The sequence below is a fragment of the Poecilia mexicana genome, unplaced genomic scaffold (assembly GCF_051168715.1).
Source record: "Poecilia mexicana isolate PSO_F unplaced genomic scaffold, ASM5116871v1 scaffold_21, whole genome shotgun sequence".
NCBI classification, from domain to species: Eukaryota; Metazoa; Chordata; class Actinopteri; order Cyprinodontiformes; family Poeciliidae; genus Poecilia; species Poecilia mexicana.
The window spans coordinates 19,860,806-19,885,143 of NW_028263390.1; the positions used below are offsets into that span (position 1 = coordinate 19,860,806).

The 24,338-nt window shown below is 35.9% G+C and overlaps 1 protein-coding gene across 1 annotated transcript; it reads left to right on the plus strand.

The window, feature by feature from the left end:
- The first annotated feature begins 282 nt into the window (after nt 1–282).
- On the plus strand, nt 283–23,852 carry LOC106926992 (dihydropyrimidinase-related protein 5). Its single transcript, XM_015002234.2, has 14 exons — nt 283–925; nt 6,585–6,699; nt 7,896–8,045; nt 14,822–14,980; nt 16,047–16,226; nt 16,340–16,408; nt 17,245–17,289; nt 17,523–17,598; nt 18,277–18,433; nt 18,517–18,658; nt 19,319–19,461; nt 19,639–19,846; nt 21,026–21,203; nt 21,285–23,852. The coding sequence occupies exons 2-14, from the start codon at nt 6,589–6,591 to the stop codon at nt 21,368–21,370; spliced, it is 1,704 nt and encodes a 567-aa protein (XP_014857720.2). The 5' UTR covers nt 283–925; nt 6,585–6,588; the 3' UTR covers nt 21,371–23,852.
- The last annotated feature ends 486 nt before the right edge of the window (nt 23,853–24,338 follow it).

Here is a 24,338-nt window from a genome sequence, read left to right on the forward strand (position 1 = left end):
GCAGGGTTTTAAATATAGCTATTTATGATTGTGCGATAAAATTAGTTTAAACTCTCAAAACGTCAATATTAGTTTTGAGAGAATTTTTCTCCTCTAATTTTGGTGCATTTTATGGTCAAATACTCAGTATTTTCACTGTATTATAGTAAAATAAACAAAACTGTTTGAAAACTGCAGCAGAGTTGATGAGAAAGTTAAAGTATTGCCTCTAATTTATACATTATTCAACAAGTATATATAGTTGAATCAGTAATATTAGACAGTCTTTTTCTATTTGAAGTCAGTAAGAATTACAAAATGTTATATTATTTATATTTGTTAAATCCCCTTAAACATAGAAATTAGCTAATACTTTTTGTTGTACATTTTTAAAAAATTCATCGCTGCTGTGTACCCAACACAACAGTCAGACATATCGTGATGTTGCTTTCAAGAAGGTTTAGCAATTTTACATTTAATGACATTGTTTTAATAAAGAAATAACATTTCTATATTTTAAAGTGAGTCACCCACGTTTGAAGTCAGGTAGGTGTCAGTTAAGTTCACTCTTATTGATCGAAAATGTACTGATCCTCCGACTAAACAAAAAGGTATTTATGACTAATAAGAGCGAAAAATCATAAAGAATTGAAATGAGAAACATACTTTTTTCCAAGCATTTGAACGCAGCACATTTCCAGCGGCAGTGAAGACCCGCCCCTGTCTCCCGAGTAACGGGAGAGATTACGGCCTGTGATTGGTCCGTTTTTTGCCGTTGGTCCGCTTCAAACGGCTTCCGATTGGATGTTGGTTGACCGTCAGCCGAGAAGCATCTGCGGCTCGCGCTGTGGCAGCTGTCCTCGCGCACTCGGCTGGTGCTCGGCTCGGACCGACAGACAGAAGCTCCGCTGGAGGAGGACGGTGTTGGAATCCACGAATATAAACGGTAGGAAAACAGAGTAATGACAAAAAACAACAAAGATGTAACGTTGTATGTTTTGGATGTAAACACCTGCTGATCAAAAGGGGCCATTTGTATGCGTTTTAGTCCTCTTTCACGTTGATAAATTTTGTATTAAACGCCTTTTAAGCGTTAATAACGACAGGGTTCTTCTCGAAATCCGCTAATTTTCCGCTCTGTGCGGTTATTATATATTTATGCCATCGGTTCCTGATGCTTATTTTGGATAAAAATAATTAAAGTGAGCCAATATGGGGGAGGGAATGATCGAAATTTATTCAAACCCGTTTAAAAATGGAGGGTTTGGATTGTGGGGAAATGACATCTTGTGCTGTTGGTGAAGGAATATGGGTGAGTTTTGATTGTCCTTTTGTCGTGTCACTACATTAAAGGCGTGTATACGTTATGTAAGTCTATTATTTTGTTTGTTGGTTGTTCTCTTTTCATCTAAATCCATTGAGTCACGGTAAAGATGATGGTTCACACGGCCCAACCTAGATTTTTATGTGTGGTCATTTTAATGTAGTAGAATAAGTTAATAGTTATTCCTTTATGCTTTGTTGGGAAGGATGAATTTGTAGTTTATGGTGCTGAAATAATTTGCATTGGTTGGTTTTGGGCATCTTTACTGGTGCAGGAAAATAAGATGAATACATTAGCAAGGATGGTATTGAACAGTGATGTTAAACGAACTTTACAAATATTAAAAAATGTGAAGGAAAATTATTGACCTTTGGTGAACGCTTGGTGTTACAAAGCAATGACTGGATGATTTTAAAGTATTTCATCTATTTGTTCTCAGTTATAGGGAAGAGAAAACAATTAATAAGATGTCCTGCAAGTTTACTTTGCAGATCCGTCTTGGTGTTTATAGCTCTGCAGTAAAATGTCAGTATCCTGATGTGGAATCCGTGTTGACCATCTGTAATCAGTACTGTTTGAAAAGCATACAGGCTTGCACAGATCAGCTTTGCATCCCATAAACAGAGATAAATCAGAGTATATTTCATCTACTATGATGAAAATCTATCTTGGAGTGGTTATTCTAAATGTATCTTAACCATTTGCTCATAGATCAGTAACACTCCGACCATTAACAACATTTCATTGCCATCTTGTAGGAAGCACTGTTTCCCATTTTGATGTCTATTTTTAGCACCAGATGCACGTTTGCTCAGGCTTTTAAGAAGCTGCACGGTTCACACATACTCGCACAGATTCAGGGGCTCACACACGTTTACATTGACTGTCACACTGTGTGTATTGCAAACCGTCCAACCCCATGGCAATTACTATCCAGATCAAGCTGGAGTCAGCAGCTGTCTACTCGTTTCTTCTCACCTGCAGCGTGCAGCGACACTCAGACACACATCCAAAGATGCCACACATGTAGCCTCAGAAACACACATCTGAAGATGTCAGCAGATATACGTGTCAAATTCAAGCCTTCCCTGAACACCAAGGCTTTTACAAATCATATATTGTAGAGCTGTAACTAACAATTATTTTAGTAATCAATTATTCTTACGATTAATCAGTTAATCAGATTTTTTAAAAAGGCACATTCTTCTGATTTTTCATTTAACCACTTCAGCTTTTTTAATCAAATGTATATTAAATGATGAAAATAAACAATTTAATTATTTTTAAAATAAAAAAATAAACATATGATTATCTAAAATCCAATAACAGCAAAGGATGCATTTGCAGCTAAAAAAATACTCCTAACATTAACATATGACAAGCTTTTTCTGCTTATCACCAATCTAATATATTACTGATCTGTTGACTATTATTGGATTAACTGATTAATAATTGCATTAAAAAGTTGCTTAATATGAGATTTTTTTTTTTTTTACAGAACTTGAACCAGAAGAATCTAAAACTAAGTTACTTGAGTTTTAGGTACAAAACAAGGTTGTTGTTTTTTATCTTAAATGGAAAATGTGTATATTTTTGGACATTTTTTTTTGCTTAATTGCTGCCCTGACTGTGTTGGTTTTTTCAGTAAATGGCCTGTTTTTGCAGTCTGTATACTCCAATTAATGATTTATTGCTTACTAATTTATTTTACGATTATTGCACTAATAAATTAATCATGATTAATCGTTTCAGTTCTAATATATTTTTGCTTAAATGCTGCCCTGTCTGTGTTTTTTTCAGTAAATGGCCTTTTTTTGAGTGTATACTTCAATTAACAATTAATTGATTACTAATTCATTTTAAGATTATTGCACTAATCGAGTCATCATGGTTAATCACGATTAATCGTGATTAATCGTTTCAGTTCTAATATGTATTTGCTTAATTTCTGCCCTGACTGTGTTGGTTTTTCAGTAAATTGCCATTTTTTGTAGTCTGTATACTCCAGTTAACAATTATACCAATTTATTTAACAATTATTGCACTAATTGATTAATCACAGTTAATCGTGATTAATCGCTTCAGTTCTGATATCTTTTTGGTTTTATTTAAATTGTTTCAAATGAACACAGAACTTTAAAAGTGAATGTTTAATGCTTTGTAGATGCTGTGTTATTTAAAATTGTGTGTGACTTTGTGATCATACGATATGGTGATTCTGTTCCTCATCCATTATTAATTCAGCACCTCATTAAAAAACTGCATGCAGAAAGCAGAACAGTTTGGCTGCTTATGAGATGATTGCATCCTACTGAACTCAGAGTGTGTGTGTGTGTGTGTGTATGTGTGTGTGAGGCGTTCGTCTGTGCATGCATGTAAGTGCTGAAGCAGCCGGTCGCAGCATGCGTGAGAAATACTGCCTGGCTTGTGACTGTGTGTGGCTCTCTGTTTGCATTCCTCCCTGTTATGACAGCCATGATGCAGCAGAAAGCAAACACACAGTCACTGATTAAATCTAAGGCGTGTGCATTTTTCACCTATCGCTGTTGGATACACTGCGAGTCTTCTAGAGATTACAAACGCCCCACTCAGGTTTTTGTCATCTGACCCTTACAAAGCAATCAGTTGAGGTCTGAACCACTTCTTCCTGCTAAACACTAATGGTTATATACATCCATATAATTCAGTTTTAAATGTTTAAATCACAGAGACTTTCTCAAGAATTTGGGACTGTGATTCAGCATCCCAGGTAGGTCTTTCTACTAAGTTAGTTTGTTTTTGTCAGTTCCCAAATAGGTAATAATTAGAGTTAGGCCTGCCACAATAATACATTTTGCAAAATGATAACTCAACTAAGTACTGACAGAAAAGGGTTTTAACAAGAGTAGGAACAGTAGCACTTTACTCATTGCTTTATTGTTCATGATTGTGATGCATAGTTTATACACCACTCTGTTTTTGTTGCTAAATATTTGGATTTTTTTAGATTTTCGTAAAAACATTTGAACAGAGCAGTATCCAAAAATAAAACAGAGGAATGTTTTCTCAACTTCGCCTTAGAAAGCCAGTAAAATCCTTCATTTGGCACCAGGATTTTAATCTCCCCTCCCTTAAATTGCTCTTGGACTGCAAATGTTTGTGAACTTGAAGGGTGTTACTGTTCAGAGTGTCAGTTATATAAGTTAACTTTAATTTCCTCCAGCCTTAAAGTCTTTATGGACTCACGGAGCCTGCAGTATCCAATGGCAGCAGTTCTGATTCCCGGGACAGAAATGGTGACAACAGCTTCAACCTTTAGGTCATGAAAGTCAGAATATGAAACCAAAATCTCTTTCTTCCTGTCTAGATTAGTTTCTTTTAACTCCACTGCTCCCTTTTCTCTCAAAGTCACTGACTTTGTGTCTCTTTTGCAGTTTTAACAAAGGCGAAAATAACATATGGCCGAACAATAGATTTGCTTGTTCCGTTGGTATTACATTAGTAACGTCTTCATTCTGGTTCTTCAGCTCAATTTTGTTTAGAGACTTCATAATTCATTTTATTTGTTGTTTCTGTTGCTTTGTTTATTTATTTTGGATATTTGAAATGTCTTCCGGTTCTAGTGTTAAATGTTCAGTGAGATTTAAAGTACATCTTTGAGAATGTGTTCTTGCATTATTATGCCTTTTCCATTATATTACATGAAAATTGTCTCAAAACAACAATAATATCGTTTATCGCAATAACTTCTGGAACAATGAATCGTTCGGCAAAATTTGTTATCATGACAGGCCTATCAATTAATTGTTACTTGGCTTAAAAAAGGCAATTTGCTGAAAGAATAACACAACAGGAGCTGTAATTAAGCCACAACTGTACAAAAAATACACAATTTGTACTTTAGTCGGTAAAAGTGGCATAGTTTTAGCTTCACCTGGTTCAAATTCACTAAAGGAATGCTGTTATTGCATTCTATTCAATAAAATACTTATTTTCTTATTTTAAAGAGGAATTGAAGTGTTTGTTTGTGTCTAAATATATAATATGGTATAAAAAGGTTTAAGTGGTGAAATTAAATATTTGCAGAATGTGCCAATATTTTAATCATCAGAAAAAATTCCATTAAATCAGATTTTTATAAAACCTTCAGTTGTAAGCCATTATGCATCGTTTGGAGTCATTTGAACATTTAGGTGTTTGTGTGTGGCCTGGTTTCCTTCTGAACGCTCTTCAGCTCACTTCTCCAGGGAAACCAGGCTCTTATTCAGGCTGTCCGGCCCTCAGGGCTTTGCTTTCCATGCTGCACGCCCCTCCAACGTCATGTTTACCTCAGGCAGCAGCATCTTTGTGCAATCATCTACTTTCTTTTGTAATCAGCAAATTGGCTTATTTCTCCGGTCACCACTCTCCAGTCTACTTAAGGCATTATTGGAGTCTGACCTGATTAAACTACAGGTGTAAATTATCTGGAATAAATGGATTTTGACCACTAGGAAGCAAAATTGGAGATATTTTGAGACTTTTCCATTTCTAGACAATAATATAAATTCTCTATAAACTTTTGTCATGATTGTGTTCTCGTTCTTCCCCTTGCGCTCCCCTCTTTCCTCTGCTCTCTTTCTGTTCTCCTCCTTTGTGTTGATTTTGTATAACTGAGAGGCTATTGTGTGCTGCTATCAAACACATTGCATGCAGCCATCCATGCAGAATACACACAGAGAGATGCTTGTTGAGGAACCTCTTTAGCTTGTTGGTGCCGTCAGGTTACTGGAGGAAACTGGAGGTTTATCTTAAAACATGGATTATTTAAAACATCAGACATGGAGAAAGGCAAACCACATGAATATGTTTATTATAATGAAGTTATCATAGCTAGCAGTAATAGCTGTAAGGCACTGAATCTGATTAGGTCTCATAAATCAGAAAATCAACGCTAATTAGCATGTTAGCATAAATTAATTAGCATGTTTTTGTCTCCATATGTTTAATGGTGATCATCTGCTTGACTTTGGAGAAGATAGTTCTTCTTTTGTGTTTTATCTCCTTATCAAATATTTTTTTTCAGAAAATAAAACCTGGAAAAGTACCGGAAAACTATGGAGTTTGAAGTTATAATTTTTCACATCTGGATAAGATGGTGTGCTTTTAGACTTTTTATTAATTTCTAAGCTATAAACATTTCAAATATTATTTAGCCTTTTAAATTGATTTGTATTTTATCATCTGTTTTAGATTTGCCACACTACACTAGCCCTTCAGTCTGCATTATATTTCACCAATTTCAGTGTTTTCTGTCCTGTAGGATCATGGCTGCTAACATGGGGTCCATGCGCATCCTCATCAAGGGAGGGAAGGTGGTGAATGACGACTTCACACAGGAAGCAGATGTTTACATCGAGAACGGCATCATACAGCAGGTAACCACCTTTACAAACCTTTACATACAACAAAACAAGCACAAAATCTCACCTAATTTCATAACAGTTACACTTTAAAACTTCACTTTTTCCTCTTTCTATTGCAAAGTCCAACCTCAACCCACTCATTCACTTTGTAGTGCCTTCCTAGCTGCTCACAATACTCTGTTGTAAAAGGTTTTTACCACTCAGTGAAATACGGGGCCATGATAGTGAAGACTAAAATTAGCTCAAAAGTTGTTGCCATGGAGATATTTATCACTTTATTTAGAAAAAATGGACTTGACTCAGCAGCCTAGGAAACTGAGATTTAATCTCACAGAATTTACTTTTATCTTTTACTCTGTTTATTTCTGGAATCTCAAATATGAATTGAACTAAAGTTAAATAATATAATACCTGAGGAATATCCAGTTATTAGTTCACATTAGTGCAGTTACTTGCTTTCAAATCAAATTAGATAACTTTCTCCATCTGCTGTTTAGAATAAGTTATATGTTCTACACATCATTAACTATAGGACTTAATTGATTAATCAATTGTTCTCACAATTAATCGGTTGATTGGGTAAAAAAAAATTGGCATATTCCGCAGATTTTTTTCACTTGTGCTTTTTTTTGGACAATATTAGAAATATGTAAAAAGATACAAAAAAAACCAACGAACAATTGAAGAAGAAAATAAAAAATTTTATTGTCTAAAATGCAACAACTTAGGATTCTTAGTGGACTATTGATCATTTGTAGCAAAGGATGCATCTGCAGCTAAAAACATACATCTAACATCCACATTTCAAAAGATTTTACAGAATTTGAACCAGAAAAAGCTAAAACTATATCATCTAAGGAGTTTTAAGTTGAACATATTTGCAGACAAATATATTTTTTTATCTTATATGCAAGATGAATATATTTCTTTTGTACATTTTGGCTTAGTTGCTGCTCTGAGTATGCTGTTCCTTCAACAATTGATCCTTCTTGACTCTTAATAGTCCAGATAATAATTAATTGTTACTAAATTAGTTGTCAATCTGATTAATCACGATTAATACGATTAATCGTTTTAGCACTAATCAACTATCCCAGTGAAATAAAATATTTGCATTACAAGAACAAAGCCCAAACAACAGAACAATGAATGTTTAGTTCGGTGACGTTCCTCTGTGATGCTCAGGGTGTGTTTGTGTTGTGTGGCAGGTTGGGAAGGAGCTGATGATCCCAGGTGGAGCGAAGGTGATCGATGCTTCTGGAAAGCTGGTGCTGCCAGGTGGAATCGACACCTGTGTTCACCTGCAGCAGACGTTCATGAACGCCAGCATTCAGGACGACTTCTACAGTGGAACCAAGGTACGGTGTCTCTTTACAGTGAAAAGGCATTCAGCTCCAGATGTGTTGAAGATTTCCATGAATGCCCATTTTGTTTAGTCTCTTTCTTATAGTTGACCTGCAATGCTTCATTTTGAAACCTCTTGGGTGAGTCATTACAGCAGGTTTGGAGTAATCAATGACATTGATTACTCATTGGAGCATTATATTAAACATTGAGAACCAATATGTAGTTTTATCCGCGTTAGCTCTGGTGGCGCAGCTCAATGTGAACTGCAGGAATAACTTGTAGCGAATCCAGAGGTCGCATTGTGGAGTGGTGAGAACGATTTATCTTTGTGAACGAACAATTATATGCGGCGTTTACATCTCAACACGCTGCCCAGCGTGTGACTCTGTGTCTGTCTTCCCTGTAAAGTTTATGTCTGTGGTCCCGGTTGGCCGGAGCGTCTGTGGATAACGAGCAGCGCTAACCTGATCATGCAGGTTCAGCCTGGTGAGGAGCTGAGTCACGCATCACGCTGATTTTATACTATTTTATTATTATTTTTAGTATTATTTTTCCGTTTACACGATGCATCAAACCATATCAAATGCGTTGTCTACTTAGAGTTAATGTGCGCGGAGATCTGAGAAACTCGTCCCATAAACTCGACCAACCAGAATCGTTTCTGTGACGCTTATTAAAAACTCAACAGACACGAAATGGAAGAGCTACTAAAGCCACATTAGCAGCATTGAATTAAATCTCCTGTTTGTTGCGCATCTCTGCGTAGTGCAGCGGATTACCTCATCATGCAGGGCCAGTCCAAGGCTGTATGAGGGCTGGAGCAGAATCTGACTTAGGGGCCCCTTTTGTTCCTAAAAATATCAGCACCTCTAACAGCTCCTGTGTTAGATTTAGTGAAATATGGGAGAAGGGAGTAGTTTAATTGGCCAGCCTAAAAAGCAATAAGTTATAATCGCAGTTTACTAATTTGTATTTGTAAATTCAAAGATTAAACTCACAGCATCAGATTGTTGCTATGGTAACAAAACAATCTAACTATGAATATTGTTCTTTGAAGTTTTACAAAGTAAACTTGTTAGCTCCTTAAAATCTTGTATTTAAATGTTAAACAATTTAAAATAATTTAATTTATGTATGCCTAAGCAATTGAATAAAATTTAACAGGATTGATCATCTCAATAAACAAACGTTACATTTATGTATCTGTGGTCTGTTTTAGAATATTAGCGTCTATGGGGCCCCTGAAGCTCTTGGGGCCCTGATGGAGCCGCTGACTTAATTTGGAAGTGCAAATTTGTTGTTTTTAGACTAGTTGTGGGTTTAAATAGCATTTCACTGGCGATCTTTTCCCGTAACATATAATTACACAGTAATACTTTCACATTTCCTGTCAACTTAACATCTTTTAATACAAAAACAAGGTGGACCGCCCCGACCACCGGGCTAAGGAAGTTTTCTGGGGGAAACCCTGACTACTTATTCTTATTAAACATGGGGAACCAACCAGTTTAATACAAAAAGGTATTAAACTTTTACCTTTTTGTCTTTCTTTTGGTTTGTTGTTTTGTTTCTATTTCCTTCTAATTCATGCAAAGCACTTTGCTGAAAATGTTCTCTATAAATAAAATTACCGTACTTTACCTTACCGTTGGATTTATTTATATGTTGGCGTTTGAGACCTTTTAGTCTACTTTAAGTTGTCAGACTGATCATTGTAGGTCCACAGTAATTTAGCCAGGGTTCAGATAGTGAATTTTAACTCATCTTTTCAAAACATGTCGTTAATAATCACTTAGTACATGACTTTATGCAACAACAAAAGCAAAAACAGAAGAAATCTGTTGAATAGTTTTCACCCCAAACTCTAAAACCTTAGAATTAAAACTGAACTATTATGAGAAATATTATTTCTACTGGTTCTGCACTTTATTTATTATTGATGCTCAGCTTCTCTCTCAAATGAGAGAAAATAATTTAATTCAGTGTAATTGTTGCCTGTGGTGATAAACACGTGTTGGAGGTTGTTTTGTCTTTTATATTTTATAATTAAAGTTGACTTTTTGCACATTTTGTTTCTCACGACCTCAGAAGATCCATATTTTCAGATACATACATTTATATCCTATTATTTTTTTATGCAACATTATTATCCATGAATTAGAAATGGAGCAGAATTTGTTGTAGAAAAAATGTAAAACATGAATTTCTTTTTCTGTCTCAGTCAAACTTAAGTGCAAGTCATATATATTCTTACTTCACCGCGTCTCGGTTCAACTCTAACCGAATGGTGTTGAGTGGATCTTGAGGAAAAGTGACTTGTTCGTGTGCCAGCGTTTCCCCCGGCAACCCAACCCACTGCCACCGCTGCCATGGCAACTAACCCCCGCTTCCACTGTGGTAATGTCAGCCTGTTTGGGAGAACGTGCACACATGACCACAGTGGCATTGTTTTCTTTTCTTTTTTTTTTTGCTTCCACTATGCTGAGCCTGTTACCATAGCAACCCAAAAAACTATTTCCCTCTGCATCCTCCACCCTGCCCCCCATTGCTTTGTAACAGTTTGACCCTTCTTCCTTCCTCCGCCCCATCACCCCCGCTGGTCTTGTGCTTCACCCCCTGCAAGTGGGAGGACAGTTTGATAATAGTGTTTAAAATAAGAAGATTGTGAAGCATGAAAAAGGTTAAAATAAATAAATACCTTTTACAAAAGGGGGATATTAGTGCTTCACTGAAGCGCTGCAGGTGAAATTAAGTATAGCTTTGTTTTTATTCATATTATAAGTTTTTGATACTTTGCGGCCAATTTTATTACTTTTGTAAAACTAAATATTTATTATATTATTTTTTGTTTTATCGTTTATCTCCCTGTGATGTTGTGAAACACTTTGGTCAGCTGAGGTTGTTGTAAATGTGCTATTTTATCATTTCATTCATTGATTAATTGGGTTTAAATGCATAACAGAACAAGTTCCTACTTCTGTGCCTAAAATAAATTAAAAAATAAAAATCTGTTCATTCACTTTCCACCTGTTAGCCATGTAAGATTTCTTCAGTGATTTATTTAACTAGAAAAATGTTTCTTGAACAATCACACTAATGTTGAGTCATTTGTTCACTAGCAAAATGTTTATAAGTGCCTTTTATTGTTATAAAGTGTCTGACGTGAACAACCTGAATTTAATAATATAAAAGTATATACTGGGATTGACACTTACTTTTAGATTTGTATGAGTTTTTGTTGATATTCTTGCCATCCTGTCTCACATGATGTAAGACTAAAATGTTAAAGTTTATAAAATCAGTTTAATTCAAATAGATTTCCACCTTTATTTATAGGGTCATCATTACTGAAATCATAGTTGAGTTTGATCTGCTGTGGCTGGCAGTTTCTGCTGAACTACATCCATCAAATCGACTGAAACAGAATATTTCCCTGACATTTACAGATCCGTCTCTGTCACTGCAGAGATTATTTTAATTTACCTGGAGGTTGGAGACATGAGTGCAGGGTTCAGCTGTGATGTATTGGTGCTGATAGAAAATGATCAGAGGATGCAGTGGGAATCTGTCAAACATACAGGGACTCTTTTATCCCCAGCTGTTTCTGTGGGAATAATCCCCCAGTTTTTATAACTCTGGTTCTTTTTTATTACCAGATTCTCTCACAGTACAGGTTTGAGGCTCTTAAATAGAGGGGATTTATTTTGAACACTGTTTGTCGTTTCTGTGTGACCCTTAACTTCTGCCTGATGCTCACTTATCAAGTCCAAGTAGGTTTTTAATATGTGGATTATAACAAATCTAAAGTATGTGTAATTATAACATAATCTCCATGCTGTTAGTGAATTAAATATTTACATTACATCATACAATGAAGAAATACAGCTGCAGAAAAAACTTATAGACCACTTAAAATGACCAGTTTCTCTGATTTTACTATGTTTGAGTAAAATGAACATTGTTCTTTAATTCTATGAACTACTGACAACGTCTCTGAAAATACAAAATTTAGTATTTATTGGCAGAAAATGAGAAATGATTAAAATAAAGAAAAAGATGCAGGGCTTTCAGACCTCAAATAATGCAAAGAAAACAAGTTCATGTTCATTTAGAAACAACAATACTAATGTTTTAACTCAGGAAGAGTTCAGAGGTCAATATTTGGTGGAAAATCCAGGAGGTTTTCAGTGGGCTCTTAGTTTTTTACAGAGCTGCATTCATGTTACATGTTCAGTTCTGATGCTTCTCTGAGATGGAAAATATACAATGTTTATAGCTTATAGGTTTCCATGCTTCCATCATCACTGTCCAGCTTTTGGTAAAAAAAAAACTTTTATGAAGTGCCTTGTCTCACGTTTGTTCTGATAACTTAAGATTTGGCTTCTACTAGGACTGGGCAAAATGGTTTAAAAATTAAATCTCAACTTTATTTATTCAAAATTTAGTTTCTGATTTTAGTAGGTTTTTTCCTGCTTTTTTCCCTTTAAAAAAATGCAAAAAGTGGCTTTTATTTCAATCATTCCTTCTGTGAGTTGACCTGAATTCAAAGTCGAAATCAACAGGAGCTGTAAAACAAGATGGCCGCCCTGACATCACTATGGAAACCCAATGAGTGGATTGTTGAAAAAAAATCCAGATTTTCCAAAAATGACACCAACTTTATTTTATAGTTCATTCTTTTAGATGTTCTTTTCATGTGGTCGACAGTTTTCAGTTTATTTTACTTTTATGTTTCTTTTTTAAACGAACCTGTATGAAAGGCTACATAAAATATGTGATAGGATTCCTGATTATCTACATGTACGGATACAACGTGATTAATGTAGAACAAGGAGGTTTATTTAAAAGGATATATTACACAGCATATTACATATAATCAGGCTTCTGACTGACGCTGGTGTTTCTTCTCTTTTCTGCAGATTTGCCATTTATAGCGATCTAAATTTGGATATTTCTTTGATAACAGGTTTGGAATATACTGTGGAAACCGTTCAGGCTGTAATACAGCAATCCAACACTTTCATTTGCTCACTTCAGATCCTGAAGATAAAAATAAATATTTCTCTTTGAGTTTCTTAATCTTTTTTTAATCCTTTTTTCTGTTTTTGTCTGAGCTTTTACAAAGAGTGGCAGTAAATTTTAATCTACGCCCTGAAGCCCAAATCCCACAATCCCTGATCTCTCACACCCTCATGGATATGTCAACAAACACACACACACACACACACACACATTAGCATTATCTGACAGTGATGAATGACGCTACACACACATACGGTGACTTCTTCTCCACTGATGCTGCAGATCACTCTGACTGGTTTCTATGGCAATCATAAATCGGGGTAGCTCATTGGTTGGCGGGTTGGCCAGTCCAAACACTTTGGCTCCGCCCCCATCTGAGTCTGCCTCAGGGATTCAGTGCTGACACACGAATATTTGAAAGTAATCTGATTTTATTTTATTGAAGTTACTTGAAGGATAGTGATTTTTGTTTGTTTTCATTTGTGGCAACATTTTCTTTTGTATAATTCAATAGTTATTGAACTGAAGACCGAGCAGTAGGCAGAGGAAGCATCAGAGACCTTTACAAGTAATAAGGTTTAAACACTATCTGTTTGTGATATCTTATAAAAAAATACATATGTTTGTTGGATCTCTTGCTCTGTAATATCCTACCAGACTTTCTGGGAAGATATTGAATGTTTTCAGTGGAGAAATGATGAAGAGGAGGAAAAGGGTGGGGACACACGACAGGCCTGGTTGAACAGTATCTGTTGTCATGGTTATGCTAAATTCACATCCTCATTTTTCCTCATTTTTGTTTGTCACTTCTTTCCTTTCATACCTTTTATTTTGATCTCTTGACACATTTTTTTCTTTTGTATCCTAGTCTTTTTACATTTGGTTGTTTATTTCTGGAGGTTTGCTAAAAAGAGTCATGAAAGGTAGAGTTGCAACTAACGATTATGTTAGTTTCTAATTGATTTATTAATCAATAGATAAATAAATCAATTGGAACCTCCTGCAGATTTTTCATTTAAACTTTTTTATGCTACATTAAAAATGCAAATAAACAAATCAATTATTTTTTTAAAATAAGAAAATAAATATTTTATTGCCAAAAATGCAACATTTTATGGTATGTAGAGAAAGATGCATCTGCAGCTAACATTTTTGATTTACTGATTAATAATTTAATAGTAAAGGCAATTAATAGGAGATTTTTTTTCATATAATTTGAACCAGGTGAAGCTAAAACTGCCACTTGAGTTTTAGGTCGAACATATATTCAAAGTTGTCTGTTTTATTCCATCTTAAATGCAACATGTATGTATTTATTTTTGTACAGTTTTGGCTCAATTACTGCTGTGATTATGTTGTTCTTTAAATAAACTGACATTATTTTGAGTCTGTATGCTTCAGTTAATGATTAATCGATTACCAAATTGAATAATCGTGATGAATCCAATTAATCGTTTCAATCCTAATAAAGGATAAGATTTAAAAATGAATTAAAACTAGTTTTTTTTTGCTTTAGGTTTAAGCCAATCTCCACTGACTTGCTTCCATTTTCCATCCAACTTGTTTTCTGTTCTCCATGTTGTGTGCAGTCACTAAATAAAAGCCCGTTTGATAATGAGACATCAGCTCATAAGGAAGGTTTATTGTCTCAAGACAGACAGTCTCTGTTTTACAGTGGACTAATTGTTCTCGGTTTAAACCCCTGTCTTCCCCCCCATCCTTTCTTCCTCCTAACCAACCCTCTGCCCCTGTCTCCCCCACCTAGGCGGCTTTGATGGGTGGCACCACCATGGTGATGGCTCTGGTCCTGCCTGAGCAGCACTGCTCCCTGCTGGACGCTTATGAGAGCTGCCGCAGTCTGGCAGACGCCAAGGCCTGCTGCGACTACGCGCTGCATGTCGGGGTCACCTGGTGGGGGCCAAAGGTAAGCCCAACAAGACGGCAAACAGCATAAAAACAGTAGAAACACATTTTATTATCTTCTACGCAGAGTATCCGGTGAACCCTACTTTTTTTATTTATGAGGAAGTTGCGTTTTGACCTAGATTAAACCAACAGAAACTGGGTTAATACACATGCTCAGTGGGCACATCAGTCAGATTGTATGAGTTAACCTGCCTTATTCAGCCTTTGGCTGCAGGGTCTGCACTGGATCATCTGCTGGCGATGTGCATGTGTCACACTTCATTACATCCTGCACTGCAAAAACACTAAATCTCACCAAATTATTTTGGTCTGGCTTCTAGCGCAAATATCTTAGGATACTTGAAATTTACTACAAACAATGTAGTAAATTCCTTATTAAATTCCAGATTATTTCACTTGTAGCAAGACATTGTCCCATGGCCTGAGTGTAACAGTGTAAACTCATGCTCTGCACAGGTGCTTGAAATCCTTGGAAAGTGCTTCATATTCAAACTGCACAGTTTTGTAATAAAATGCAATCCAACGTTTGATTAAAAATGTATGTTTTGAAAATGTTATTTACAGTTGAAACCAGAAGTTTTCATACATCTGGTTTGAAAATGTCAGTATTTTTTTTTATAAATAGATGGTAATAGACTTTTTTTTCTCACTGTCTGAAGTTAAATCAGACTAAACTTTTCTTGTTTCGGGTTAGTTGGAATTACCAAAATTATATCTGTTTGCTAAATGCCAAAAAACTTCACAAGAGCAATTTTTTTATTTTTTTTTGTGTGACTTTCTGTGTTTACGCATTTAATTTGAGCAGGAAGGTAATTTACCTTAACATGATTTGTTTTAATTGTTTCAATGTAATGAATATTTATTATTCCTAACGACTCAATGACGTATTAATCTGTGTAGCAGAAATAAAGATTGCCGTAAGCAATTAGACAATGTCATTGACATTTTTATTTTTTGATAAATTAGTGTTTTGTTCTCGGGCCAATCAGGTGTAGACTGAGGGAAAGGTGCACAGACCTCGTGTTAAACCTCTAATAAAAACACAGTTGCACATTGTGTGACAGGTACGCAATGAGATGGAGAGCCTGGTGAGGGAGCATGGCGTGAACTCCTTCCAGATGTTCATGGCCTATAAAGACCTGATGATGCTGCGGGACTCAGAGCTGTATCAGACTCTGCAGACCTGCAAGGACATCGGAGCCATTGCACGTGTGCACGCTGAAAACGGAGAGCTCGTGGCAGAGGTGCGTCCTCGTTTCTACGCACAGGACGACGTCTGATGGGTTTCAATGTGGAGAATCATCTTATTAACTTTTAAAAGAGATAAAATTAAACTTTATGGTTTATGTGTTGCCAGGGCGCCAAAGAGGCTCTGGATCTGGGAATCTCTGGACCAGAAGGAATAGAGATAAGTCGACCAGAGGAGGTAATTTTTCAGAGATTTTGAGCCAATTTGGTGCATCAACTTGTAACTTTTTCTGACTAATAAAATTGACTCTGATTGTGGACAAAGCTGTAGCTATGTAAGTGAGTTAGAGAAACACATGATATACAAGGATCCGATGTTCACCACTAAACAATAGGGGCGCAACTGTCGCTTATTTTATCAATTGTTTTGACGATTAAACGGATAAAAAATTTTTGGCACATTATGCAGATTTTATATTTAAGCTTTTTATATAATACTACATTAAAAATGCAAATAAACACTTCAGTTCCTATATTAAATAAGAAAATAAACATTTTATTGCCAATAATGTAACAACATAACGATCCTTTAGCATACGCCTGATCATTTGTAGCTAGATATTCATCTGCAGCTTTAAAAATACTTCTAATATCAAAATGTGAAAATCTCATTTAAAATCACTGTATTGATTTGTAAAGGGCTAATCTGTGACTGTTTTTGATTAACCGATTAATAATTGGATACCAAAAGGTGATTAGTAGATTTTTTTTTACCACAAAATTTGAACTGGGTGAAGCTAAAACTGCCACTTGAGTTTTGGATAGAACATTTTTTTATGTCATCATAAATGCAAAATGTATAAATTTTTATACAGTTTTGATTAATTACTGCTCTCAATACGGCCTTTTTTAAAAGTCTGTTTAAGTCTCTTTTTGTCAGTTAATGATTGTTTGATTTCTAAATCAGTTGACAATTATTTCAGTGATCGATTCAGCCCTAATAAATAATTTACAGAATTTTTGAAGACCGGATATTAAAACTGTGTGACTTTCTCTGTGTGTCGTTGACTGCAGCTGGAGTCTGAAGCCACTCACAGGGCCATCACAATTGCCAACAGGGTAAAGTTCTCGATTTCTTTGGTTTTATCAAAGCTTCAGTCTGGAGTTTCATTTGATCTGAAAAAATCCATAGAAATAAAATGTTTAGGGCTTTTTCCCAGGATATAAATACCACATCCATCCTGTCTGTGTTTGTTTTGCAGAGTCAATATTTAAAAATTTCATTGGAATATTTGCCATAAATGTATTTTTAGTTAATTTGCGTAAATAACTGAATGATTCTGTGATTGTAGGCACGCTGTCCCATCTACCTGGTGAATGTGTCCAGTATGCTCGCTGGAGACATGATTGCTGCTGCTAAGATGCAGGGTCAGTATTTGTCTGGTTACAATTTATTTGATTGGTTTTTAAAAATAATTTTAAAAAAGCAATCAGTAAGACAGAGATAACCAAGGACAAAATAATTACCTTACCACCACTTTTCTGTTTTGAAAGGTGTAGGAAGAAGTGAACACTTATTTAATCCCTTATCTCAGTTTAATGAAATATATTACTTACTGACTCAATAATTATCAAACCATTTTTACAGTAATTTTAATATTCATGTTCAATATGCTGGGCTAAAGAGCCAACAAATAAATTATATTACACAGACAAAATGGTTACAGACTAACTCATAACAAGACAAGAAAATCTACAGATGATACTATCAGTAATAATTATAAATAACAACCAGACATAAAGCATCAGAATAATTACTAATGTACACCTATAAATCCTTCTTAATCTGGGTTATTTCACCCAGATTAGAGAGAGGAACAAACCTCATGACAATTATAACAACAACAGTAAGATAAGAATAATAAGCTACCAATAGTGGTAATAGTAACAGAAGAAACGAAGGAAAAACTCATATTTGTGTTAATTCCCTTCTTCCCTGTACAATGTGAGTAACATAGCTTTGTATTTATGTTTAAACCGGTCGATAATAATCCTCAAAAGGTGATTATTATCTCAGAAAAGACAGTAACCTGGTTACATTTCCAGGTAAGGTGGTCCACGCTGAGACCACTGTAGCTCACGCTGTGCTGAATGGGAACCAGTACTACCACCAGGACTGGACCCACGCTGCTGCTCATGTCATCGTCCCTCCTCTGCGCCTGGACCCAAACACGCCGAGCTACCTCATGGGCCTGCTGGGAAAGTACGAGTCGTAGACATCAGAAAAAGTTTTTAATCGGTTCGTTAGCAGAGTTACTGGAATGATGGAGCTTGTTCTGCTTCCAGTGACACTCTGAGCGTCGTTGCTTCAGAGCACCGTCCGTTCAGCACCAAGCAGAGAGCTTTGGGCAAAGAAGATTTCACCAAGATCCCTCATGGAGTGGCGGGGGTCCAGGACCGGATGAGTGTCATTTGGGAAAGAGGAGTGGTACGCACACGAGCACGCAGTAATAAAAATGATGGTTTAAACACTGTCAGTCAGTAAAATCTGTTCTTTAAAGGTGACTTATTATACCTCCTTCAACAGGAGACATGTTCACAAAACACATGTTCACAAAGTCATTCTTAGATAATGATATTATAGTCTAATCCTTTCTGAATGAGCTGTTTTAGGGCCGCTGTCACTTTAAATTCAAAGAAGTTGCTGCTGGAGACACCCCCCAAACTCAACGTTTATCCTCGTACATGAAAATAGATGCAAACAAATATGCAATTATAGAGCCGTACATCTTTGAAAAGCAGAAGTAGAGCCTGCTGCACAACCAAGATGAATGCAGCAAGTTGTTTCTGGATGGGAAGTCAACATGAAAACACTTGTCTTTTCCAGCAGCCATTGTACAGCGGTAAAGCCAGTTTGCTTGGGTTGCTAGGTGATGGGCTGGGGTTGCTAGGTAACGGTGCAGATCCCGTAGAATGTGACGTTACATTCGGAAGGTTTTTTTTTTTTTTCAAAAATATATAAATTTAACCAAATGGAAGTACAGAAACATACAGAAAGTGAATTTTTCTCAATAGGTCCCCTTTAAGCTAACGGACAAATCTGTATTTTCTTTTTTCACAATATTAAAATGTCACATCATGTCTGCAGGTGACAGGAAAAATGGATGAGAATCGTTTTGTGGCTGTGACCAGCTCCAACGCAGCCAAAATCTACAACCTGTATCCACGCAAAGGTCGGATCATCCCTGGAGCCGACGCTGATGTGGTGGTCTGGGACCCCGATGCAACCAGGTAACCTGAAACTAATATCTGTACTGGTGTCAGAAGTGAAGAAGTGGACTGGTGCATCCCTAGATTATTACGATGCCCCAAGTGGAGGAGTTTGGTTTAAGTGTTTCAGGATGAGAGACAAATGAAGCAGGAGATTGATAGGATTTAAGTTTTACGCTCTGCTTTTGTCTCGTACAGGACTATCTCCCTGAGCACCCAGGTGCAGGGCGGAGACTTCAACCTGTACGAGGGGATGCGCTGCCACGGCGTTCCTCTGGTCACCATCAGCCGGGGACGCCTGGTGTGTGAGAACGGCGTGTTCATGTGCGCCGAAGGCTCCGGGAAGTTCTACCCGCAGCGCACCTTCCCCGACTACCTCTACAAGAAGATGGTCCAGAGAGAAAAGGTGCGTTCGCTTCCTGCCCCCCGTTTCTGCTCAACTTGTTAAAGTGAATCAGGGAGAATGTGCTGAGTCAGCTGGCAGCCAGCGCAGCCGCCATGTTGAGTCTGACTCCGCTGATCTGACAGGCTGTCGGGGATTTGGAGCTGATGCTCTCTTTATGCGCTGACTCTGTTTTTATCCTGCTGAAATCGGTGAAACCTCCCTTCATGCCAGACTCTCTGCTCACTGCATTTTATTTATTTATTGAAAATGATTAAATTTTTAAGGTTTGGAAAGTGCTTCATTTCTGTATAAAGTCCTTGGAAGTGCTTGACATTCAAATGGCACTGTTTTATAACCTCGCTTGATTAAAAGTCTAAATGTTTAAAACGTTACTTCCAGTCAGTGTCAGGTAGTAATTAGTTACTTTTACTCAATTACATTTGTTTGGAAAAATTTACTTATGGGAGTATTTTTACTATGTTGTACTTTTTACTTTTACTTGAGTAAAATTTCTGGATTTTCTACCTGCTGAATGAAAAGCAAACATGTTTGAACCAGAAATTCACCAGACACAGACCTGCAGTTTTTGTTAAAGTTTCATAAGTTTTTTATTCAAAGAAACTGATTTGGAAACATTTTTTGTTAGTTTTTGTTACTTATTGTCATTTTCGTCCCTAAAAATACCAAAATTTCCACTTAACTTTATATTTTCAACCATCTGGTTAAGTAATTTTTAAATATTAAATGACTGGTAATTTGAGTTACTCAGTTCTTGAGTAGACTTTTTGCCAAATTTTACTGGAAGATAAAATGTCCCATAAGTTATTCCAATAATCAATAATATTGTTGTTTTGAAACCATTTTCAACTAATATTCTGGTTATAATGGCATAAATAATTCAAGAACACATTCTGAAAAAGCAATAAACTTTAAATTCTGATGAACATTTAACACTGGACCTGGAAGACATTTTAAATATTCAAAATAAATAAATAAAATGAATTATGAAGTCTCTGTTCAGACCAAAGCAGCAGACTGAAAACGTTTATCATCCAGTTTTTGGTAGAAAGAGAAAAGAGGAAAACAGTTAATTATGCAAATGGAAATTAATACGTTTGTTTTAATTTATGCGATTTGTTGATTTATTGCAACAGGCGTAGATGTGTGGATTATTGTTGACCTTTGAACTCCTTGTTTCAGAACCAGGCCTACAAAGGAGTAGTAAGGGATCCTTATTCTGGTGATGTGGCCAAGGTTGCGAACACGATGAAGAAGGAGCTCGGTTTGGGTCCAATCGACGGCGAGTCGCCAAACAAGCCGGCCGCTCGGGCCCACCAGGGTGTCCGAGACCTCCATGAGTCCTCCTTTAGTCTGTCAGGTGGCTTAAATTAAACTTTTAAACTAATCTGTTCGTCGTTATATCTAAAAAGGTGTTATTTAAATGGATTTTTCCTCTCAGGTTCTCAAGTTGACGACCACATCCCGAAGAGGTCCTCTGCTCGGATTCTGGCTCCCCCTGGTGGCCGCTCCAGTGGCATTTGGTAATCGTTAGCGTCGGAGTTCCAACCGTTTCCACCTCTGTGTTTTTATTATATTTCCAAGCGACCAGGAAAACTGCACTGATTTTAAAACAACAGAATAAAACTTTAAAAGTAAGGCAAAAACAAATTCAAGTAAAAGTCAGACGTATTTATTAATAAGTGGTTTGCAAAACAGTGAATTTGTGGTTAGCTGGACTAAAAAAGGGCTAGCTCTGAACTTAAATTCTAGCTTATTGTAATAATAACATAAATCTGCGGTGCTTTTAAGCCTCGTTACGTTTTAACCAGAGGCAGATCAAAACCAGTACAGTTTTTAACGGTTCAAAACAAAAGTGTTGCCAGAATTATTTAAAGATAAGTGAATTCAAACCTGTCACTGACGAACACACGGTACACCGTAGACACCATAGCGTTATAGTTTCTTGTGATTGATGTGCGTGGATCCTGTTTGTGACCGGACGACCCCACTGAGAGTGTTTTTGGTTTCCAGTGGACCAACAGTTCTGTGTGGTGATGAAATCCAGCTGCTTCTATCACTCTGTCTGTCTGTATTTACACTTCAACTGCCTCTAACTGAACCAACAAAACGCCTGGAAGGCAACCCTGGTCTAGGGCTGGCCGATAAATCAATTTTATTGATTGGTTTTTGAGGATTTAATGCTTGGAATATCAGGATTTTTTTACACCAATCCACTCCTTGGGTTCCCATAGTTCAGAGTGATGTCAGCCAAAGCTGCCATCTTGTTTTATGAGAATTTTAACCTTTTTTCTAAAATAAAAGGTTAAAAATAGTCATAATATTACAACCACACAATTGTTGTGATGTGAGAATAAAATAAAAAAAATGCAAGAATAAAATGTTAATATTACCAGAATAAAGTGATAATATTAGTATTAAATAAATAACAAAACGTGAGGAAGTTGAGCAATTTGTGAAGTTATACTTTGGAATTGGTTTCAAAGATAAGATAATTTTAACACATCAGCACGACTAAGAATTTAACTTAGTCATGCTGATTCTGATAATCAGCATGACTGATCATTTTAAGATGTTTTTCTGGTAAAATTGCATTTTATTCTGCTAATATTATAGCTATATTCTTGTAATCAAACAAAACTTATTGTAATGGATAATTGAAATTACCCATTTGTTTTTTTGTTTTGTTTTGTTTTTTTAGAAAAAAAAGCAAGAAAATAATAAATTTAAATCAAATCTGGTGTGGGAAAAAAATGGTAATTTTATTTTTTTAGCCGTATCGCCCAGGCCTAGTTTTGTCCTGTTTAGGACTCCGTATATGGGGCATCTAAAGGGAAAACAAAGAGCAATGAGCTAAAGTTCATTTGTGGGTTAAATGGTTTCTCTGTTAACCAGATGATGACAATGGAGTTTATTGTAAGTGAAAAGAATAGAGGGGGATTGCAGTCCCTCCTCATGAGCCATCTGAGCGAAAACAATAAACAAATAAACCTCATTTCTAAATTCATGCTCCAATAAAGAACAAAAATGCAGCAATCCATTTCCTTTTGGTACAGTAGCATTCACTAGTCTGTTTCTGTTTACAGTTTTCTACCACTGGCAGCTTATTTATTGCAGAATTATGTGGTTATTTTTAACTTCTTTGCTGCAAAAACACAAAATCTTCCCAAGTATTTTTTATTGTCTAATGCAAACATCTTAGTATGCTTGAAGTAAGGCAAACTAACTTGAAAACAACTTTTTAGTAAGAAAATAATTCCCTAAGATTGATTTTAAAAATACCAGTTCTAATGCAAGATTATTTCATATATAACAATTTAAAAAATTCTTACTACAAGTGAAATAATTTGCCATTATTTTACTAATATTAAGGAATTATTTACTTAAAAGAAGCTCATATTTCTTGCTGTAAAGTTAAGTTAGTTTACTACAATATTTTCATGAAACTAGACCAGAAATACTTGGTAATATTTTGTTTTGTTTTTTGCAGTGTTGTTTATGCATTTCACTATAAATGAGGCTGCAGATGTGATATAGACAGAAAGATTATAATAAAATCACGTATTATAGCAGGAAGATTGAGCTGCACAGACTGAAATCTGAAGAAAACCCTCCGGATGACGTCTCATTCCTGCCTACCAGTGTTATATATTTATGCATAGTCACATTCTCATGTGTGGGTACTCTATACCGTTAAAAAAAGATTGTTTTTATTTTGTGAAAAGATTAAACGTGCCAATGGGAATCACCTGTGCCACTCTGTTAATGACGCATGGAGAGAACCACGTGAACAGACACAGGTTCATTAAAAAAAAACTGGTGCTTTTTCTAGGATTGTTTACAACTGTGATCATATTGTTGGACATTTTGTGTTTTTCTGCTGAGGGCACTGTGATTCAGTGGTTGTGTTAGTGGAGTTGTGTTGGAAAATGAACCTGTTAAGTCTGTAAGTGGCTGCTTGTTTCTTACCACAAGAATAAAAGTAACTGAATAAAAAAAATCGAACAAATGTTGATCTTTTTTTTTTATTTCAGTTTTTACAATTAAGCTCAAGTTTGAAATAGCTAGTCAGTATTTTATAGAGGTTTAATAATAACAAATATAATGGAAAAATAATTTCCAGAGCTTTTCATCACAATCTAATATTCCTGATAGTTTTGTATTTTTTTTCTGTGCATAGAAACTAAATAAAATCCCTGCAGATTTTTGCAGACAGTAGTACTTCCTGTTGTTGGGGTACCTTTTCCTACCAGAGTTTTTCCTTCCACTCAACTTTCTTAGGATACGCTTTGACTCAGCAGTCCTCCCAAAAGGTGTATCTTGTGTTTTGCCCATTGACTGCTGTAGAAAGGAACCTGCAACTCTGCAAGGATACAAAAAAAATGCATAATATCCCCACTGGGATGTTTTGGATGTATGAGCAATCCTTAATCTTTGTAATTTATAGTTAAGCATTACTTTATTTTTCCGAAAAATAAATTTTTATGCTACCCAA